Source organism: Coptis chinensis, chromosome 7 (assembly GCF_015680905.1).
Source record: "Coptis chinensis isolate HL-2020 chromosome 7, ASM1568090v1, whole genome shotgun sequence".
NCBI lineage: Eukaryota > Viridiplantae > Streptophyta > Magnoliopsida > Ranunculales > Ranunculaceae > Coptis > Coptis chinensis.
This window is the reverse complement of record NC_141462.1, coordinates 47,968,294-47,988,269: the sequence shown is the minus strand read 5'-3', so window position 1 is coordinate 47,988,269 and position 19,976 is coordinate 47,968,294. Positions and strand designations below refer to the sequence as shown.

Below are 19,976 nucleotides of genomic sequence, written 5' to 3'. Positions count from 1 at the left end.
CATCGTAGTATAATTCCCCTTCGTAAAGCTCTCATTGACTTAAGACTGACTAATTAGATTAGAGAACATCCATGCTAGAGCACTAGGAGTGGAACGAATTCGTTACTCCACTCTATTTCGATAGACTTGAGAGTAGGAAACTTTGATAAAATAGACACGTAAGATTAGTTTTAGTTTACTTACGTTTTGAATTCATCGTTCATTTCGTAGGTAAACTATTCATTTTACATTTATCAAATGGCGCCGCTGCCATCTTAGTTGCACTTTAGCATTGTTTTCATAATAGAATTAGTCATTTTTAAGTCCCATTTCACCCACCCACCCTTGTTTGATTCATACTGTGGTTGTCCATTTCAAAGTTGAAAAATTCCGGGTAAAAATTACCGACAGCATGGGCCTCCTCCTTGAGCGCGACGCCCTATAGCACGGACATCGAAGCGCCGACCGCCCCTAACCTGGAGCGCGACCAGCGCTAAAAAACACCTGTAATTTGAAAATTACTTCCGAGCCTTGAAAGGCTTCTATCTGCATAGCTGGCGCCTTTGTGTTAAATTTTTCGATTTCGGCGGTTTTGATTCGAACTTTGATCTTTCATATTTTTCAGTGTTCTAACCTCGCGCTATATACACGAACAAGCGTAAACAAGACGCTATTCATAAGCGAAGCAAGGGCCAATCAGGTATTCCTTTCTTCCACACCTCGATCTCCGGTTAGAGGTTTCTACTAGTATATCGAATTGTTTGGAGTGTTGCATGTTTAGTTAAGTTCGACTTAGTCTTGCATGAGATTAAGGTCGGCCGAACAAAACACCGAACGTAAATACACAACAACATCAACAATCAAATCTATCTAGTATACCACCCACTACACCTCTAACTACTATTTCACACACACCACCGATATAATGGGGAAGAAAGAGAGACTCTCTCGGACTTCTACAAAGCCTTGGCGATAGCCCCAAATCTTGCATCGTTCTAGCGGACCAGTGGGATTTGAGAATCCCTCCAAATATTTTTAATTTGTTACCCGTTTTTCAAACCTTATCAGCACATGCGTAGGATTGAACAAGTCCTAACAACATTCCACCATCCTACGGTTGGTACGGAACAAATTAAATTAAGGGTATTCCCTTTCACCTTAGCCGATAAAGGCGGTCTTTGGTTAACTTGCCAAGCGCCTAATTACGTGGACTCGTGGGCTAAACTTGTTCAGCTGTTTATGGAACATTTTTACCCACCCCTAAAGACGGATGAGATGCTTTCCAAGATTCATTTTTTCCGACAGAATCCTCATGAATCATTTTCAGAGGCTTGGAATCGTTTCACCGATCTCCTTATAGAGTGTCCACATCATAACTTAGCGAAAGACACGTTAGTTCGTGCCTTTTTCAAAGGACTTCTACACCACCATAAAGAAGTCCTTGACATAATGAATGGGGGTAGTTTCTTAAGCAAAGGAGCCCGGAGGCTTATAAATTTTAGAGGACCAAACTAAGCGAAATAATAATTGGGGGTAGTGGCGATTACTCCGCTCCGCTAGCTCTCTACTAATTAAGGCGCGGTATGTTTGAAATTAAACACGATTCGAGCTTAAAACTCTAATCAAATCACTCACTAAAAGGTAGAGGCCATTTCGTACAACAAAAGCCTATCCCCGTCATGAATGTAAATTCAAACCCATGTAGTTTCTTTGGAGTCCCGAGCATCCCGACTCCCATCGGGTCCTATAGCCTATGAACAAGCTTGTTCCATTAATAGTGAACCTAACGCCCGCTTGGGAGACAAAATCCCAACTCCGGTTGGAGAAATAACCAACAAGTCACACCTCAAAGGGTACAATAATCAATATGTTAGGCCAACGCACGCCTTTAACCAAGCTCCACTACGACAAGGGCGAGTGGTCGGGTAATTTTAATAATTATAACAACCAAGTGCAACCTCGACAAGGTCAAGCACAAGGTCAAGGTAATTACAATAATTATAATGCTAATAGAGGTATCGTTAGGTAAATAATAATTATCAGAATCCACCAATAAATAATTCACGTGAAATAATTCGGTCACACCACCCGTGACTACTACACCCACACAACGGATCGCGCCGGACACCTTCATACAAGTGAGCCAAAAACTTTTCCAAACCATGGCTCAATCTAACCAACGGCTTCTACAATCCGTTAATAATTTAACCCAACAGGTTGGCTCAAGATAAAGCCCAAACCAAAGGTGTGTTGCCAGTCACGCGCAATACCTAATCCTAAAACAACAAACACAGCCTTTGAGGTAACCGATAATACTAGTAATGAATATGAAAATGTAGGTGAGATAAATGCCATCACCACCACTCTCGTTAGAGTGGTTGATAACAAGGTAACTATGCCTATAGTTACCCCACCAAGAGTCTCCCTACACCTACTAATTTACTAGATACCGAAATAGAAACTGAAGAGCCTACCACCGTAGAGGTACCCGGTTACAACACAACCTAAGAAACAGAAAAGCCACGGTTAAACATCCGGTGATACCATTGCTAAATATAGACGAAACCACCGTTTCCACAAAAATTAGCCATGTTAACTAGGGATACAAATTACGAGGAGATTAGGGGCGTTTTCAAAAATCTAACTATAAACCTTCCCTTCCTCGAAGCTATTAAAAAAGCTACCACATCATGCTAAGTTTCTTAAGGAATTGTGTACTACTAGGCGTAAGACAAATATACCAAAAGCGCGCTTTTAACAGAACAATTCCCAACCTTATCGAACATAATGGAATTGTTAAGTACAAGGACCCCGGTCGCCCCCCTCGATAATGCACCTTAGGAGATTCCTATCACGACGACGGCGTTATTAGACACGGGGGCTAGTGTTAACTTACTCCCATTTTATTTGTATAGACAAATAGGTCTAGACAAGATGCAACCCACTAAAATGGCGTTGCAATTATTCGATCGGTCTATTAAGTATCCTAAGGGTGTAGTAAAAAATGTCTTTGGTAAAAGTTCGAGGGATTTCTACTATCCGGCTGATTTTGTAGTCCTCGATCTGAGGAAATTAAGCTCGCGACTCTGTCCCGATCATTTTAGGAATCCTTTCCGGCAACCGCCAATGCGCTCATTAATTGCCGTGATGGTTCAATGTCCATGTCTTTTGGCCATCTTTTTGTTGAAGTCAATGTTTTTAAAACAAAGACACAATTACCCGATTCGATCTATGGATGGAGAGGTTAGCATGATCGAGAGCTTCGCCGAGGTTATTTCAACAACACGTTCCTCGATAGTCATATGCCCAAAATTCTTTCCTTTGGAAAGTCGGACTCAACATTTTCATCCCTACACTAGTCGATACACATATTATTGATGAGGGCCGGGATAGATGACTTTCTCAAAGATGTAGAGGACTACCATAGTAATGTGGATATGACCAATCTAGATGAGGAATTCGATGAGTTTCTTCGAGTAGGTGACAATTCACCCTATCAAGAACTAACTTGCACAACATCCACCTCGACTCCTGTAACACCCGTATTTTTTAATACGTATTTTTATATTTATTAATTAATTAAATTATTTATTTTCAAAATTCGTCGGACCGGACTCGGGATACGTGGGCCTGGTTTTGGGCCCGAGTCGGTGTTGGGCTTGGGTTTCGGACCCAAGTATATAAACACATTTTTCTAGAAAATAGGGTTCAGAGAAAAATAATATATTAAAAATGGAGGCTTGTTTGCTGGAGGGTGGAGCACGACGGTTCGGACTACGGAGGATTCGTCGGGTTTTAATTCAGGTGAGTAGCTATTTTGCTATTTCACCGGATTTATGGTTTTCCCTATATCAGAGTATACCGACTAAGGTTTCGGCCTATTAATACTGTTCGTTATACTGTTGTGTTGGAGTTCGTGTCTTTGTATTAGTCAACTTTGTTAAATTTCGTTTTACGTAATCATCTTGTTGAAGCGTGCCTTAAACCGCCGAAAAGCTTCGACTGAGGCGCTAATGGCGTCGGACAAATCGTCCCGATGGATTCGATTAAACTTTTTTATATCTTGTGATGTTAAATATTAATTGGTTGTTGATATATGATGAATGTCGGGTTTAGCATGGTCGATTGGGTCTTTGGGGAGTGGTGGAAGCTTGGAGCGTTAATGGCGCGGTGGTTGGGCAGTGTTTTTGGGTTTGATTGGTTGGGGTGTTTTGTGGTGATGTGGGGATGTTGTTTAGTGTTGATTGTAGTGTGTGGGCGTAGATGGGGAGCTGCGAAGCTTTTACCTCGGAGCCATTAATGGCGGTGATAAACCTTTAGATCTAGTTTGGAGGTAGGAGATGGAGTTAGCAAATCGAGGTGGAGCTTTCATTAAAGCTATAGGGGTTTTGATTTGGGTCAAAACCGCTTAGGATGATGGAGGTGGATGGCGGTGGCGGAATTCGGCGGTGGTGGTGGGTCTTTGTTGGAGAAGATGACCGAACTTGGGCTTGGGCGAGTTGATCTTTGGAGCCGGTTGTTTTGGTTTAGGCCCGAGTCTATTTTAGATTGGTCGGGCGGATCGGTTCAATTAAACTTGGACCAATTTGGTTTAGTTGGTGGACCAGTTTAATTTAAAGCTTGGACCAGTTCTATTTTGTTTTGATTGGGCCGGTTTTTCTCTTATTTGTGGACCAGTTCAATTTAAAGATTTTTGGACCGAACCACTTAACTGTTTTGGGCCAGTTTTCTAATATAGCTTGGGACCAGTCCATTGGACTTAAAATAGATCTTTCTGGGTCTTTACATGTTTAGACTTTCGGGTTCTAAGGTTTGGGCTCGGCCAGTTGGGTCCGAACCATTACCTTGGTCATGAGCCCATGAGCCATGCACCTTTGACCTTAGCCATGAACCATGGCTATGACCCTGAACCTGTCGAACATGGAAACGGCAGTTTGACTTTGACCAAGACCTGTTGACTTTGACCAGGACCTGTTGACCTTTGACCATTGACGGTTGACTTTGATTTTGACCGTTGACCGTTGACTTTGACCGTTGACTAGGCAACGTTGACTTTTCTAGTTTTTCACACGTTTGTTTATATTCATTATCTAATTATGATTTGACGTGGTAGTGTGTGTAAAAGCATATATATATTGGGCTTTGATTGTGGATTGTAGACCGTATAATTGTGCTATTTTTTATGTTGTAAATGGTATGGACAAATTAAATGTGGAAATCTTTGTGGAAGGCGATATAAATCTAGTTGTCATTATTTAATTAAGATTTGACGTGAGTAGTGTGTAAAGCATATATATGTTGGGATATATATATTAAGTGGAATAGTTTTAGAGACATAAATGTATAAATACTCCATTATTATATATGTGAGATGCTACTATGAGGTAGCATAGTATTGGTGAATATTTGCCCACGGGGAGTGTGGTGTAGTGCAATAATATATCACGTGAAAGTATGAAAATGGTTATGAGATATATTGAGACATTTCTAAATATTGTGGCTTAGTGCAATAATGTATTTGACATGCATTGATATAGTGAAACGTTTATGAGTCATAAATGTATGACACCTGAATAAATACGAACGAAAATCCTAGAACCGACTACCACAACTCATGTGATCTACATGTGTATTTGGGCTTGAGATATAAGATGTTGATATATAAGATGTTGATATTGATGTTGATTGACCCATGTGTTGGGCAATCGTAGGCGAATAGTGGCTTGAGATATAAGATGTTGATATATAAGATGTTGTATATATATGAGATGTTGATTGACCCATGTGTTGGGCAATCGTAGCCGAATAGTGGCTTGAGATATAAGATGTTGATATATAAGATGTTGAGATATAAGATGTTGATATATAAGATGTTGATTATTCCGTTCGCAAAATAGAACGATGATGCGCAATATTTTATGCCGAATAGTGGCAGTGCTTACATAGATTTGGCTTCCGTGTGAGGATTTACGGTGTCGCGGCATCATTTCGGGGTGGTTACGCACGGAGTGGCTCATTATGTAAGGGAGGCATGTGGATGTACATGTTCGGCGTTGGGTTGCGATTGTGGTAGCCAGGGAAACTAGGTAAGACATAGATACGACGTGATTTTAGGGACACGCAAAGAAAGCCTGAAATAATCTAATTATGGTAATGTGTTGGTTAATGATGTATCTTTAGATAGATGATTGTATATGCTTGGCTGGTTATAGTTTAGTTAGAACCTAAAATAGCCTCGATGGAGGAACTACATGCCTTATTTATTATGAGTATAGTTTGTTGTGTGGTTAGTGGGAAGTTAAAGGCTTCGATTGGAGGAACTACCTGCCTTAGTTATTGAACTTAAGGATGTTGTATTAGTCGTTGAAAGTAAAGGCGCCTCGGTGGAGGAACTAACTGCCGGATGGATTGTGTATATATATGTATAATTATATGTTGTATTTTAGGGCTACTCACACCAACATTGTTTATAATGCTGACCCGATTTGCATGTTTGCTTATCGGGTGTGTTCATTCAATGAACATAGTTGATAAGTTTTGACAGGTTTAGTGTTGAAGAAGAGTGGTTGCTGCTTGTGGTTTGCATTAGCATTGCATCTCAGGATAAGTTTTGTTTTCCCTTGAGGTGATGTAGATTCTCAGTTGAGATAAGGTTATTTGCATTTTCATTTGTAAATTGTTTTTGGTAATGAAGATGACTGTTGTTTAAGTTAAAAAAATTTTATTGGTTTTAATTATCCGCATATTTTAAAACTGTTTATGGGTTTATGGGAGTGGAGAGTGCGTCACACCTCGGAGATCGAAGAGTCGGGGACAAATAATGTTTTTCCGAATTCTGTCGAAATTCGGGGTGTGACAACTCCCCTCCTTCCACCCTTTCAAAGGAATCTCGAGTTTGCACTCGATCCTTTTGTTTCTCCTATGCTTCATAATTTTTAAAATCCTCCTAGCAAACAGATACTTCAGAAGGACAAACTATTTGACACCTTCATTTTCAGAATTGAGACAGACCCTACACACACAATGAATGAGTTCGGTGCTAAAACCACATCCTCATTGTGTACAGGCTGTCTTTCTACAACTTATCCATATCCACCATATTCTCCACAACCATTCACTTTTCCACACTTATTTACTAGAACACCCACTCATTCAAAAATTAAAAAGAAGGTGCATGATAGGTTACACAATAGGGTTATCCGACTTCGTTTTCATTCCACTAGGCTGCGTCCAGAGGAAATCTTGGTGCTTGATTGTGTTTGGATATGTTTTCTGTGATATTTATTTATGGAATGATCCACAACTATTTCGGTTGTTGATATATGATCAACTGCATATTCATACATATGTTTTAGATAAAGTCTCGAGTATCTGACTATAAACGACTCAATTTCTGTGTTTGGTGCACTTCCTTTCACTTTAATATATTGGTGAGTGCACCATTAAGGTAACCGGGCCCTCCCTATGGAGTGTGTGTGGTGTAAAGTACCGGATCCTAAGTCCACGGTTCACATAGTTCACGTTTTCCACTCTTGCATGTTTTTCTCGGATTTTTTAGTCATGTTTCTCTATGGTGTGAATTATGTCTTTATTGCTTATTGTTTTTCCTTCTAAAAATTAAAAAAAAAATAAAATAAAAAAATAAAAATACACATAGTAATCTAGGAAGTCTCGGGAATCTGACTTTAAAAGACCCACTGCTAAAAACAAATTTTCTAAGCTTCGTTGTAAAAAATTTGTTTGGGGTGGGGTGTTCGTGTTTTCCGTACTAAAATGTTTTATGTCCCATTAGAGTTGCTTAGGCCGTTTTATTGTATTACGATTCGGATTGACATAATCTATTAATTTAGAGTTCATTCGTTCGCATAACTTACGTCATGCACGCACTTCGAGGCGTTTTCCACTATCTCGTATGTCATCTGAAGTCGGAATAGAGTGTTTTATGGATCATTGGATAGGAAATTCTCTCCTGATCATTTCCATATCTCATTCATAAAAATCGGACCCGAAAAGGCGGCAATTTTGATTTGAAGTTCGCGAAAAAATCGAAAAAAAAAAATCAAAAATTTCGATTTTGGGCTTGGGCCCAACCCGCGCCCACGGACAGCGCGCACGCGCCCTTACCTCCACCAACAGTCGCGTTTCTTCTTCCTCCATTCCGCCATTAACGCCAAGCTTTAACCAAAACCTAAAACAAAATAAAAAATTAAAAAGAAAATACAATAAACCCACGCCCAAAATCAAATCCTAACCCCAAATCTTCTCCAAACACCACCCACCACAAACACCACCAATTCAAACCACCAAAAACCACCGAAAAATTCGAAATTCAAAACTGCCGCGCCACCACTCCACCACCACCACTGTTGCTTCAACCGGCCTATTAAAATCCCACCACCACATCACATTTCAACCCTCACTCCATTCCAAACACTAGATGGCTCAACAACGCCGAATTTTACCGGAGCAAGTTTTCACTGCCGACCACTTCGCGCCGTTTTACGGTGTGAAATGGCTAGTAGAGACTGGAGTAATTTATGGTACTTTCGACCGAAGCCTTCTACCACGCGAAGACTTGGTGCGGACGGTTCTACAACACCGGGAGTTGGAGGGGAGTAGGATTTTTGTGTTGGTAAGGAAGAAGAGGAAGGAGTTGACCTCATCGATGTTGGTGAGATTCTAGGCATCCCGCCTAGAATCCATCCGGATGCCACTTTACAGAGCCCCGGTTTGACGGGTAGAGCCTTTGATAGGCGTGGATCGTCATCAATGGGAGCTACAATACAAACTCCCATTGTGTTCGCCGGGCATCCACCGGGACCAACGGTGGCTGACTCGGTGGATTGGTCGGAATGTCCTAAGGGAAGGACAAGGTCGGTGACATCGGTCCGACCTGCCTCCACATCTTATGGGTACTCCAGGAGCGAAATACGATTTCGTATCTTGGAGTTTTTTTGAAGCATGATTAGGGTCGGAAAGTCTTTGGCACCTCTTCCGTGTTAATTACCAAGATCATCTTTGAAGATGAAAGCGACTCCGTCGATAGGATTTACATTACCCCGCACCGTAACTTCAGCGTATCTATAGGGAGTGTGTCCAACAAGTCTGGAAATTGCCGAGGATAGGGAGCGGGGATGAGGTAGAGGAAGAAGATGAGGATGATTCGGAGGAGGATGAGGAGGCGTGACTTGCTTTGATCACGGATGCCTTCGGAGGTGTTGTTACGATGCGTAGCGCATGGTCGCGGCTTCATAGGGGCATCGTTCACTAAACACTATCTGTGCAGCAGACCTCCGGACTTCGATGGCGACTATTCATCACAACCGAGATCCGCACCCGAGAGGATGAGAGATGGGAACGAGCGAGGGCTGAGATGGAAGCTTCGGTAGCCGGTTTAGAGTGGATATGCTTTGACGCTTCCCACCTCATACGGACTCGCCGAGGGGGACATTTACGAGGCATGGCGTCGTCGACGAAGAACGACTGCTTTGGACCTTCGAGCCCGGGAGCCACCACTAGAGAGTGTGCCCTCCGCCACCGATGGCGAGGTGTTTAGAGAGTGTGAGGATTGATAGTGGTTGTTGTTTTATTTATTTTTTTGTTGTTTTTATTGTAATGTAACTTTTATTTTCGTAATTTGAATTTTGTAGTGAAAGGTACTCCGAATGAAAATTTTAATATAAGGGGTTATTTTCAGTATGTGTGGTTGTTTCATATTGATCCCACCTTCCCAACTTGTTTGGGGGTGGTTTTATCAATTCAAGCTTTATTTTTATATAACCCTAGTGTTAGAATTTATTGCGGAGTAAGGTGAAAATATGGCCGTTTAGGCATATCTATGATTGAGAATCATTGTAGGATGAAATCTAGATTAAATAGGTACATTCAATCATAAAATCAACCTAAAAGATATTGGGTTTGAATTAGAATAAAGAAAATGAGTTGTTTCCGTTTTCGGGTTTGGAAATTTTAGGATATCCGGAAACTGCCGTAAATACTTTTTGGCAACTTCCCGATCCGTTTTAGCAACTTAAAACCTATATAAACTTCATACATTCTACACTCACAACTCACACTACATCTAACTTCCATCACGCACCCTTCACACCCGCGATTCCCACGTTTCGTCTCCATTTTCGCAAATCAGCCTTTCTTCGGGCCAGGAGAGGGAGGGCGCTCTACACACGACGAGAAAATTTTGCTCGAGGCGCCGCGCGCTTCAAGTCAGCGACTTCGCGCTCAAACACTGGAATTCAAATTACAAAGAGCGACTTCAGCGCCCTAGTTAGCCTTCAGGCATCGCCACGACTTCCGTGGACCGAAAAATTCCGGTTTTTCGCGAGTTGTGCCGGTTGTTTTGCGGCTGTTCAGGCGTAGTTTTGAGATGACATCTCCTATAATAATACCGAACAGTCTTTTCGAAGATTTGTTCCAAAGCACTACTTACGGTGCTTGGTTTGTGAGGTGATCACATACGTTGGCTGGAACCTCTTATGGTAAGACCGGTGAACTTTATTCTCCAAAGACTTGCATCTTATTTTTATAATAACCGCATTTTCTTTGAGAGACCGGATGGAGAACAAGTGTTCTCCATCAACATTGACGATGAACCAATGGAAATTACCAGGTTCTTGCTAGCATTTGTTCTTGGACTTGCTATGCCGCATTTGAGATACAAGACTCATGGTGCTATTGGGTCGATAATATGCATGTCTACACTTATGAGTTTTGCACGAGGCTTATGGGGCGTGCATTTTCCAGTATTGAGGACCAAGGGACTATAGCGTTGCCCTTGGTAGCCCTGTCCATGAACATAGGAAGGCTGTTATGTTTTGGATTATGCTAAACATTTTAGGGAATGGCGTTTTCTTACGTGAATGACGCCACTTGCGGCGTTTTCCTTGCTTTAGCCACGGGGCCCGGTTCTATGACCTTCCCGAACTTTGATGTCTAGTTTAGCACGAGCCCATACCATGAGGCATAAGTACCTTCTTATGCCCGTTCTAATTTCACGTATTATGCTATGTTTCTTTCCTGCTTTTTTGTACACGTTTCACGGATTGGATTAGGATAGACGGTCGCGACCCACCAATAGTATTATTCGATCTTTCCGTGCAATGACTTGGCAAGGGTGGCGGATACAACCTCACCCAGTTGCACCCTACACCCCATCGGACCAAGTGGCACTTAATAGGTTAGCAACCATAGATGATAAATGGCGTGAAGCCCGGAAAATTATCATAGCATGGCAGGGCCTTGAAGGAGCCTCACTTCTTTATAGAAGTAGAGGATGGCGAAGATGACGAATAACAGGGGAGTGGAGGTAAGTTTTAGTTTACGTTAGTGTGCGCTTATGTCCCAAGCAATTTAATTCTGTTAACCCCATAATGGGTGGAACTCTTATAGAGTTGCGTCAGTTTTTATTTCTTATATTAGTACGTTCTAACCTTGTTTTGTAGATGTTTCTGAATTTCACGCGCTTCAATGGTATTTTTCCTACCCTCTTTATTTAAATGCTTTGAGGGCAGCATGCTTCTTGTTTGGGGGCATAGAAACACGTGTAATTAAGACATCTGCTAGGATATAAATATATATAATATGCATTTGTTTTCTAGTTAAAATTTCAAAAATTTAAAAATATAAATAAATAAGTCCATGCTATACACTTAGGAATATTGGTATTGTTTTCTTTCTCCATGCTCTTAACAATCTAGAAGTCTCACGTAGTTTTTGCATCAGAATAATTGTTAGAAACTTAGGTTAATATATAGGCAATAATCTTTACATCTATCTATAAATATATTACATGAGTATCTATGATTGTTAGCGATAAGTTTACGAAATCTAGGCTAGAGTACTTATTCTACAAATCCTGTGGAGAATATAGCCTAAAGCCTTATATGAGTTAAAACATTTGAGAAATGACACAAAGGAAGAAGTAAAATCGGATAGAGATATCACACGTCCACTTGCTTGATCACTATGCCATATCCTAAAGCGAGAATTTAGGCCCTTTTGGATCGATATAGCTAGAAATTCTGACCTAAGTATATTTTTAAGCTAGTAGCCTAATCGAGCCTTTCATTAGCCCTTTCATAAACCACAAATTCTTTACCCGTTACAAAAACAAAACAAAAAAAAAAAAAATCAACCTACCCAATTTAGAATAAGTCCGAGAATAGAATAATGAAGAAAGAAGAAGAAGAAAAACACGTGTAAACAAAAAAATTAGTTAGTTGCTTGAGGAAAATAAAGAAAAGAAGTTTCCATCCAAAGAAAAGAAAAATAGAAATAGAAATAAAATAAAAATTCCAAAAATAGAATAAAAGGGAGTCAAAAGCCAAAGAAAAGAAAAAGAAAAATATGGCTAAGGATGGAAACAAAGTATAGAAGCAAAAGTAAATAACAAGGTTTTCTCTAGTTACACAATATGAAGACTCTATTATCTCAGACTTGTCCTTTTTGAATATCCATTTCCTTCCTTCTTAAACCATCTCCTAATCCCCGTAACACCTAATAAAGACCTCTAGCTCAATTAGGAATAGGTTAGTGTGATAGTAAGTGGCAGATGTGTTTGATCGACTCGGCTTCGTGTGTCATTGAGAGTGTAAGGTAAAGTGTGCCCACTTGTATTAATTGGAGTAGCGAAACTTGAGTGGAAAAATCAGAGTGTTGTTTCTTGACTATTATTGTGAGAACCTATTAGGGACGCTTATTCCGAAGTTCTCATAAACAAACCTCGCTAAACATTTTATAGTACTACTCATTATGTATATGTTTATTGTAGATGATAGATTATTATGCATATATTAACTTAGGTTTTTCGACTTGGTTATTCTTATTCAATTTCTAGAGAGATGTATAGATAGTTGAGCATGAATAAAGGAAACAATAGTTTTATTTTCTTAGTCGTTGTAGTATAGATGAAGTGTGTGAGTACCTTCATCGGAAAACTCTCACGAGGCTATAACTTCGTCCACTAGGGAATTCCTAGTGGTTTAAGGCCTTGTTGCATATGGTCAATGCAATCGCGACTCGATTGAAACGAGTAGTTAGTTAGAACTCCGTTTTTTTGGTCACTTATTCTAATTTCTCATCTTTGCTTGAGGACAAGCAAAATCTTTGTTTGGGGTGGTTTGATAAGAGCCCAAAACTGTAGTTTTAACCCCTTAATAATCATCTTGTTAGACCAATTATGTGAATAATAAGTAAGAGTTAATACGATTACGTGTTTTATGCATTTCGGGCTTCAAAGTGCATTTGTGCAGAAATGTGCCACTTTAGCGAGATAAAGGAGCAAAAGTCAACAGAACTCCGAATGCCATATCTTTGGACTCAGACCTCGGAATTGGGCCTACCTTATGTCAAAACGACTGGCTCGGAAAGAGCTTTGCAATGGTCCAAGCCTTGACCCAATCAGAGGAGCAGAAGTGGACGAAAAGTCTGTTGAAGCCGAATCTAGTGAAGAGGCCTTTTTGATTGAAAAGAATTTTGGTTTGGGCCGATTCTCGGCCCAAAACATGGCTCCAAGCCCATGCACGATTTTTGGATCTGGATGTATAAAAACAAAAGCTTAGCTCATTGTTAATGGTAGATTTTTAGTAGAGAATTAGGGTACATAGCTTAGAATAGAAAGTAGCCATTAGAATAGCTTCTAGATCTAGATTTGATTGTTTTAATTAAGTTTAATTTCAAATCCAATTCTTGTTTAGATTAAACTATTAGAATCATTACTCTTAATTAGTTTGATTAATAAAATAGCTAGTTGTTAAATTTAGATTCTTGTCATTTACATTTGTGTTAGATCGATTTCATTTATTGCTTGTCATTCAATTATTAGTTAGTAATTAGATTTTAATTATTGTTTAAATTAGATTAGTAAATTTCAATTCTTTATATCATGTTTAGTTTAGATTCAATGGGAAATGTTAGTTTGATGAATCAAGGCTAAAACCTCTGTTAGAGGGGTTGATGAAGCCTTGATGAAAACTTAGTTGTTAGTATAGAATTGTTTGTAGATTCTATTCCACTCTAGAAGGTCGTGTTTCGCCATGAGAATGGGTGGACGACCTTACATGCTAGTTAGTACTTCGTAGAAATGCCATGAACACTAGGGATTAGAACTTCGAATTTCTTGCCGTAAGAACGTGAGAATCGAGATACAAGAATCTATACTAGGATATTAAGTTGGATTCGAGGTGGATTCAATTCCCCTCTAATCCTTTATCTAGATTTAAAACAATCATATTTCCATAGCATTCGTAGTTTAAATTCAAATAATCAATTTCATATTGCATCGTTAGTATAATTCCCTTCGTTAAAGCTCTCATTGACTTAAGACTGACTAATTAGATTAGAGAACATCCATGCTAGAGCACTAGGAGTGGAACGAATTCGTTACTCCACTCTATTTCGATAGACTTGAGAGTAGGAAACTTTGATAAAATAGACACGTAAGATTAGTTTTAGTTTACTTACGTTTTGAATTCATCGTTCATTTCGTAGGTAAACTATTCATTTTTACATTTATCACATGACATTTGGTGTGGTTCGGCTCCTCTCATAGAAAATCCTCTAGCAAGAGCAGAATGGCAATTCCCCATCGATTCCAAAGTTAGCCACATCATCAACAATGGAGTATGGTCGGTAGCAGTGCACAACACTCACAACCCAAGCTTGAAAAAACTTATTTTGGAGGTTGGCATAAATAGAAATTTGGAAAGTGACCGAGTTATTTGGCTGCCGTATCAGTCAGGACAATTTACATCCAAAAGTGCCTACATGGCATTGAGATTGTCGGGAACCAAAGTAAGATGGAGCAGGGTAGTGTGGGGCAAATGGGTGATACCCAAGCACTCGTTTTCGTGCTAGCAGCTATGGTCTAACAGCCTGCCAACACAAGATCGATTAGTCCAGAAAAAGATTCTCAATCACTCAACGTGCTGTCTTTGCAGCAATAGCAGGGAATTCTCCAAACATCTTTTTTTGGAGTGTGCATACTCCAAGGAGCTGCTGCTACACATCAAGCAACTGCTTCAAATATCGACTAATGCTCACAATGCAAATCGAGAATGGTCGTCAATCATCAGGTTATGCAGAAAATCTGGACTGATCTATGAAGTGTACAAAGTCTATATTTGTGTTGTGGTCGATGCAATTTGGAAGGAGCAAAATGCAAGGAGATTCCGAAATCAGTCCAAACAAGTGGCAGTGGTTTTTCGCAGATTGTGTAGGGAAATTAAGACATATATGCAGTCTATTCTACCCGAGATGACTAATTCTGCGGACATGAGGATGCTACTCTCAATCCATTGGAGTGCAGACACGGCTGAACACGCCAGTTCAAAAACAAGCTGCTTGGAACAAGCTTGAGGTAAGAAAGGTTAAATTGAATACAAATTGTTCAGTGGCACCTAAAGGGGTCGGTCATGGAGGAATTATTCGAGATGAACAAGGTGGAGTGATTGCAGGATTTAATGGAAGTGGAGGAATGGAGTCGGTCATATACCAAGAGCTGAAGGGTATAGAAGTTGGACTGAGACTTTGTGAAAACAAGTTGTTTAAGCAAGTTCAAGTTGAGTCAGACTTTATGAGAGCTATCCAAGCTATTAACAAGATTGAAAAACCTCCCTGGTTTTGTGAGGATCTGGTTCAAGTCATACATAAGATTAAGGAGGCGTTTGAATTTGTGTCTTTCACCCATGTATTTAGGGAATGCAATAGGGCTGCTGACTACCTTACGAGCCTTTGTGGGACAAAATGTAATTTCTGTAATTTCTTAACTCCTCCACTAGATTATCAGTTAACTGTAATAGTAGAGGAAGATGCTTCTGGGAAAATGTATGTTAGATTATAGTTTTTATTGGTTAATACAGGTGGGGGTCGGCCTAACCCTAGCTTATTTTCGGGAAAAAAAAAAGAATAAAACTTACTCATATAGGAGAGTTCGTCGACCTAGACAATCTCCTGGTTCTAGTCCTCCATCTCTTAAGATGACTGACGAAGTAGTGCAAGCTGAAAATCCTCTCTCCAACTACTACACACCATTGCAAGATGGGCCTCCATCTTGTATATGACTCACACCACTTAATAACGATTTTAGGATTCCACTGAACATGTTCAATCTTCTACCCATCTTCCATGGGTTAAAACACGAGTTACCATACGAGCATCTACACTGGATTCAAAAAGTATGTAATACCTTTCATCATTCGGGCGTCACCTATTTCGACCCCCACCTACGTGGCAAACGTCCATTAGTAGGGGTCTCCATTTTTATTCGTTTAATTGATAGGGCTAAAACCCAATTTGCAATACTATGGATCAATGTACAGGCCCATTAACTTATGTGTCTAAGGCTGAACCTTAACCACATGGCTTGCCACTAACATACATTGATTTATGTCCAGATTTGTTTCTTATCAAAGAGATAATTATCAATTAAAAGGTCATGTTCAATTACGATTACTTGAGCTACAAGAAATCTCTACTCTACCTATATAAATATCAAACTATTTTTCATACAGAACTACGTTCTTGAGACTTGATCCCATCGATAATTTGGGTACGTAGGCAACCGAAAGGTACAGTCTCATCATTCTCTCAATCACCATCACTTTTCTCATTACTTTTCTACATAATTCATCTCTTTCATCACCACTTAGTGTTTTGATCATATTTGGTCGAAACATAATTGGTGCCGTCTGCGGTTCTTATTCAAAACCGACGATCACGTTCTACAAAAGTTATGACGAATACTCGACGACCCTAAGTTCTTGATACACTTACTGACAATCATTTCAACCTGGCGGTATCGGACTACTCCCTCCTATTCTTTTTCAACACCCGATTGCATGCGACCCGATTACCGTTCCACCGATGCGCCAAATTATTCGGCACGAAGTTATTGCCTCTGACGATTCTTCGTCATGTGTTGCGGATAATGTTCGTCATATGTCTCGAGAAACACTTCTTCAAAAGTGCACGAGTGTATGACAAACATAACAACTACTACAAATGTCGTCTGAAACAAACCATTCCTCTAAAAAATGATGTTGTATTTGTCACACCACAACGTAACACACGCCAACAACATAGTTATGTGTGGGATCGTTTAAGTGGTGATGATTAGATTCTCGTTGTTTGCAATGATTGCCTACGAGTTCAAGACAATAAATACGGACTTCACAATGGTTACTTTTCACGAATCTCAGCAAAGCGTATCTAATTCATATTTGTCCATTGTCGTTTGATAGTGATGATGGTCGTCTCATATTATTTGTTAGTACGGCTCTTATATCAATTGAATGGAGGCATTCTTGCTTTGAGAAAATTGCATTGGCTTTGTTTCATGTTGTCAGACATCTTAAGCTTATTTCAAAGAAGAAATAGTCGAAGTGTATACTTATCGAATATCCGCTGTGTAAGTTTTTTCGCAATGTCTACAGATCGAGTCGCTGAATGAAAAAGTTATCTTACCGCTTTCAACATTGTCTCTGACACTCATATAGGTAAAACGAGACAAACTTTGGTTTCGCTAATGATTGATTTTCTTATCGATGATATTCCTATGTCGAACGCATTACTCGATGAGGAACACGTTGATCCCTAATTTTTATTACCTCCCGGGGGCAATGACTTGAAAAACTTATCGGATATATCAGCTGATTGTTAGATTTACACCGATAGTTTGCATAATAAGTCTGGCTCCGGTCTTGGTTTTGTCATCTTGAAGCTGAATGAAGACATTATTGGGAGGTCTCTACGTTTGGGTTTTGACGCTTCACATAGTATAGCTGAGTACGAAACTATCATTTGCGGTATACGCATAACTCTTCAACTGGGGGAGACTAAGTTACAATTAATTATTCTACGTTAGTCGCTAACCACTTTGAATGATAATATGAGGCTCGCGATGATAGAATGGACATTTATTTGGACTTAGTTCAACGAATTGCATTAAATTTTACATCTATCAGTATTGTACAGTATCCGCGTTATGATGTAAGGCATCCTGATTATATCGTATACTTATTCGTGGAAAATCAAGTCATCGCTGTCACGACAACACTGGATTAACTATTTATGCTGTCAGATGATTCCAATGAGCTTGGCACTGATAATGTCTCGGTATCTACCGACGACGATCATGTAGCTAACGATGCTCCGAAATTCCTGATAACCAAAAACTCTATCGCAGCGGCACAAGTCTCAATCTTATCCTTCGTTGTTTGGGCAGAACGAACGATTTACTAGGCCTCGAAGAAATTCATTCAGGACTATGTGAACACCAATCCTGGGAGCGAAGTATCGCTCACATAGCAATGACCCAATGGTATTGGTGGCCATACATGCCAAAGGATGTTAAATGTTTGTTCGAGAAGTGTGTACCTTGTCAAAAACATGATATATGATATGGGTCAAACTTCCCGCGATGAAGCATCATCCAATCCATAAACTTTGGTCATTTGCAAAATGGGGCCTTGACATTGTTGGTTTATTTCTGACAACCGTGGCAGTGTTCGTTTCTTGCTCGTCGTAACAAATTATTTTACTAAGTGAGCGGACAAAATAGAAAAGTTGAACGAAAAACCAGACAAAAATTTGTTAGTCTGTTTCCAGTTCAATAGTTTCTTTTCTGTTATTATCTTGACACTTTTCAAGATTTGGTGATCAATAAAGTCTTTTTTTCACTTCAGTTCTAATGGTATAATTTTGTTTTCATCACAATATTATTATTGCTACGACAAAATCTGACGAAGTTACTACGTTTAGCTTCGTCAGTCTAAGTTTGAACGCTTTTATGATCACTTAGTTCGTTACTATCGCTACAACAAAATTTGACGAAGTTACCACGTTTAGTTTCGTCGGTCTAAGTTTGAACGCTTTTACGCTCACTTAGTACGTTACTACCGCTACGACAAAATCTAACGAAGTTACCACATTTAGCTTCGTCATCAGTATAAGTTTGAACACTTTTACGCTCTCTTAATACGTTACTATCGCTACAACAAAATCTGACGAAGTTACCACGTTTAGCTTCGTTAGTCTAAGTTTGAACGCTTTTACGCTCGCTTAGTACATTACTACCGCTACGACAAAATCTGACAAAGTTACCACGTTTAGCTTCGTCAATCTAAGTTTGAACGCTTTTACGCTCGCTTAGTTCGTTATTATCACTACGACAATATCTGATGAAGTTACCGCGTTTAGCTTCGTTAGTCTAAGTTTGAACGCTTTTACGCTCGCTTAGTTCGTTACTATTGCTACAACAAAATCTGATGAAGTTACCACGTTTAGCTTCGTCAGTCTAAGTTTGAACACTTTTGCGCTCGCTTAGTCCGTTACTATCGCTACAACAAAATCTGATGAAGTTACCACGTATAGCTTCGTCAGTCTAAGTTTGAACGCTTTTACACTCGCTTAGTTCGTTACTATTGCTATGATAAAATCTGACGAAGTTACCACGTTTAGCTTTGTCAGTCTAAGTTTGAATGCGTTTACACTCGCTTAGTTCGTTATTATCGCTACAACATAATCTGACGAAGTTACCGCGTTTAGCTTCGTCAGTCTAAGTTTGAACGCTTTTACGCTCGCTTAGTTCATTACTATCGCTACAACGAAATCTGACGAAGTTATCGCGTTTAGCTTCGTCAGTCTAAGTTTGAACGCTTTTACGCTCGCTTAGTTCGTTACTATCGCTACGACGAAATCTAACGAAGTTACCACATTTAGCTTCGCCAGTCTAAGTTTGAACGCTTTTACGCTCACTTAGTCCGTTACTATCACTACGACAATATCCGACTAAGTCACCGTGTTTCATTTTGTCAGTCGAAGTTTGAACGTTTTTATGCTCGCTTAGTCTAATTTTGCCAAATTAAGTTAGCATTGGGAGCGTTTTTCTCTACATGGGGGCGTCTCGTTCTATTTTATTTCAACTACATAAATCAACAACATTGTCAGTTTTCCGCAGGTATATTATCTGACACAACAACAAT

The 19,976-nt window shown here is 39.7% G+C and overlaps 1 protein-coding gene and 1 non-coding gene across 2 annotated transcripts; one reads left to right on the top strand and one right to left on the bottom strand.

Annotated features, from left to right (window-relative positions):
• Positions 1 to 1,254: 1,254 nt before the first annotated feature.
• Positions 1,255 to 1,358, bottom strand: LOC147487755 (small nucleolar RNA R71). The gene has a single exon (XR_015203393.1). It is a non-coding gene; the product is annotated as a small nucleolar RNA R71 (small nucleolar RNA).
• A 13,434-nt stretch (positions 1,359 to 14,792) lies between these two features.
• LOC147487754 (uncharacterized) lies at positions 14,793 to 15,835 on the top strand. Its single transcript, XM_086574127.1, has 2 exons — positions 14,793 to 14,858; positions 15,302 to 15,835. Exons 1-2 carry the CDS (start codon positions 14,793 to 14,795, stop codon positions 15,833 to 15,835), a joined length of 600 nt encoding a protein of 199 aa, XP_086430253.1.
• The last annotated feature ends 4,141 nt before the right edge of the window (positions 15,836 to 19,976 follow it).

Excerpts from the sequence above, each read along its gene's own strand:
- LOC147487754 (XM_086574127.1), top strand. The coding sequence starts at position 14,793 with ATGGAGCAGGGTAGTGTGGGGCAAATGGGTGATACCCAAGCACTCGTT. Across the intron at positions 14,859-15,301 it reads TTTTCGTGCTAGCAGCTATG|ACACGGCTGAACACGCCAGT; the intron begins GTCTAACAGCCT and ends ATTGGAGTGCAG.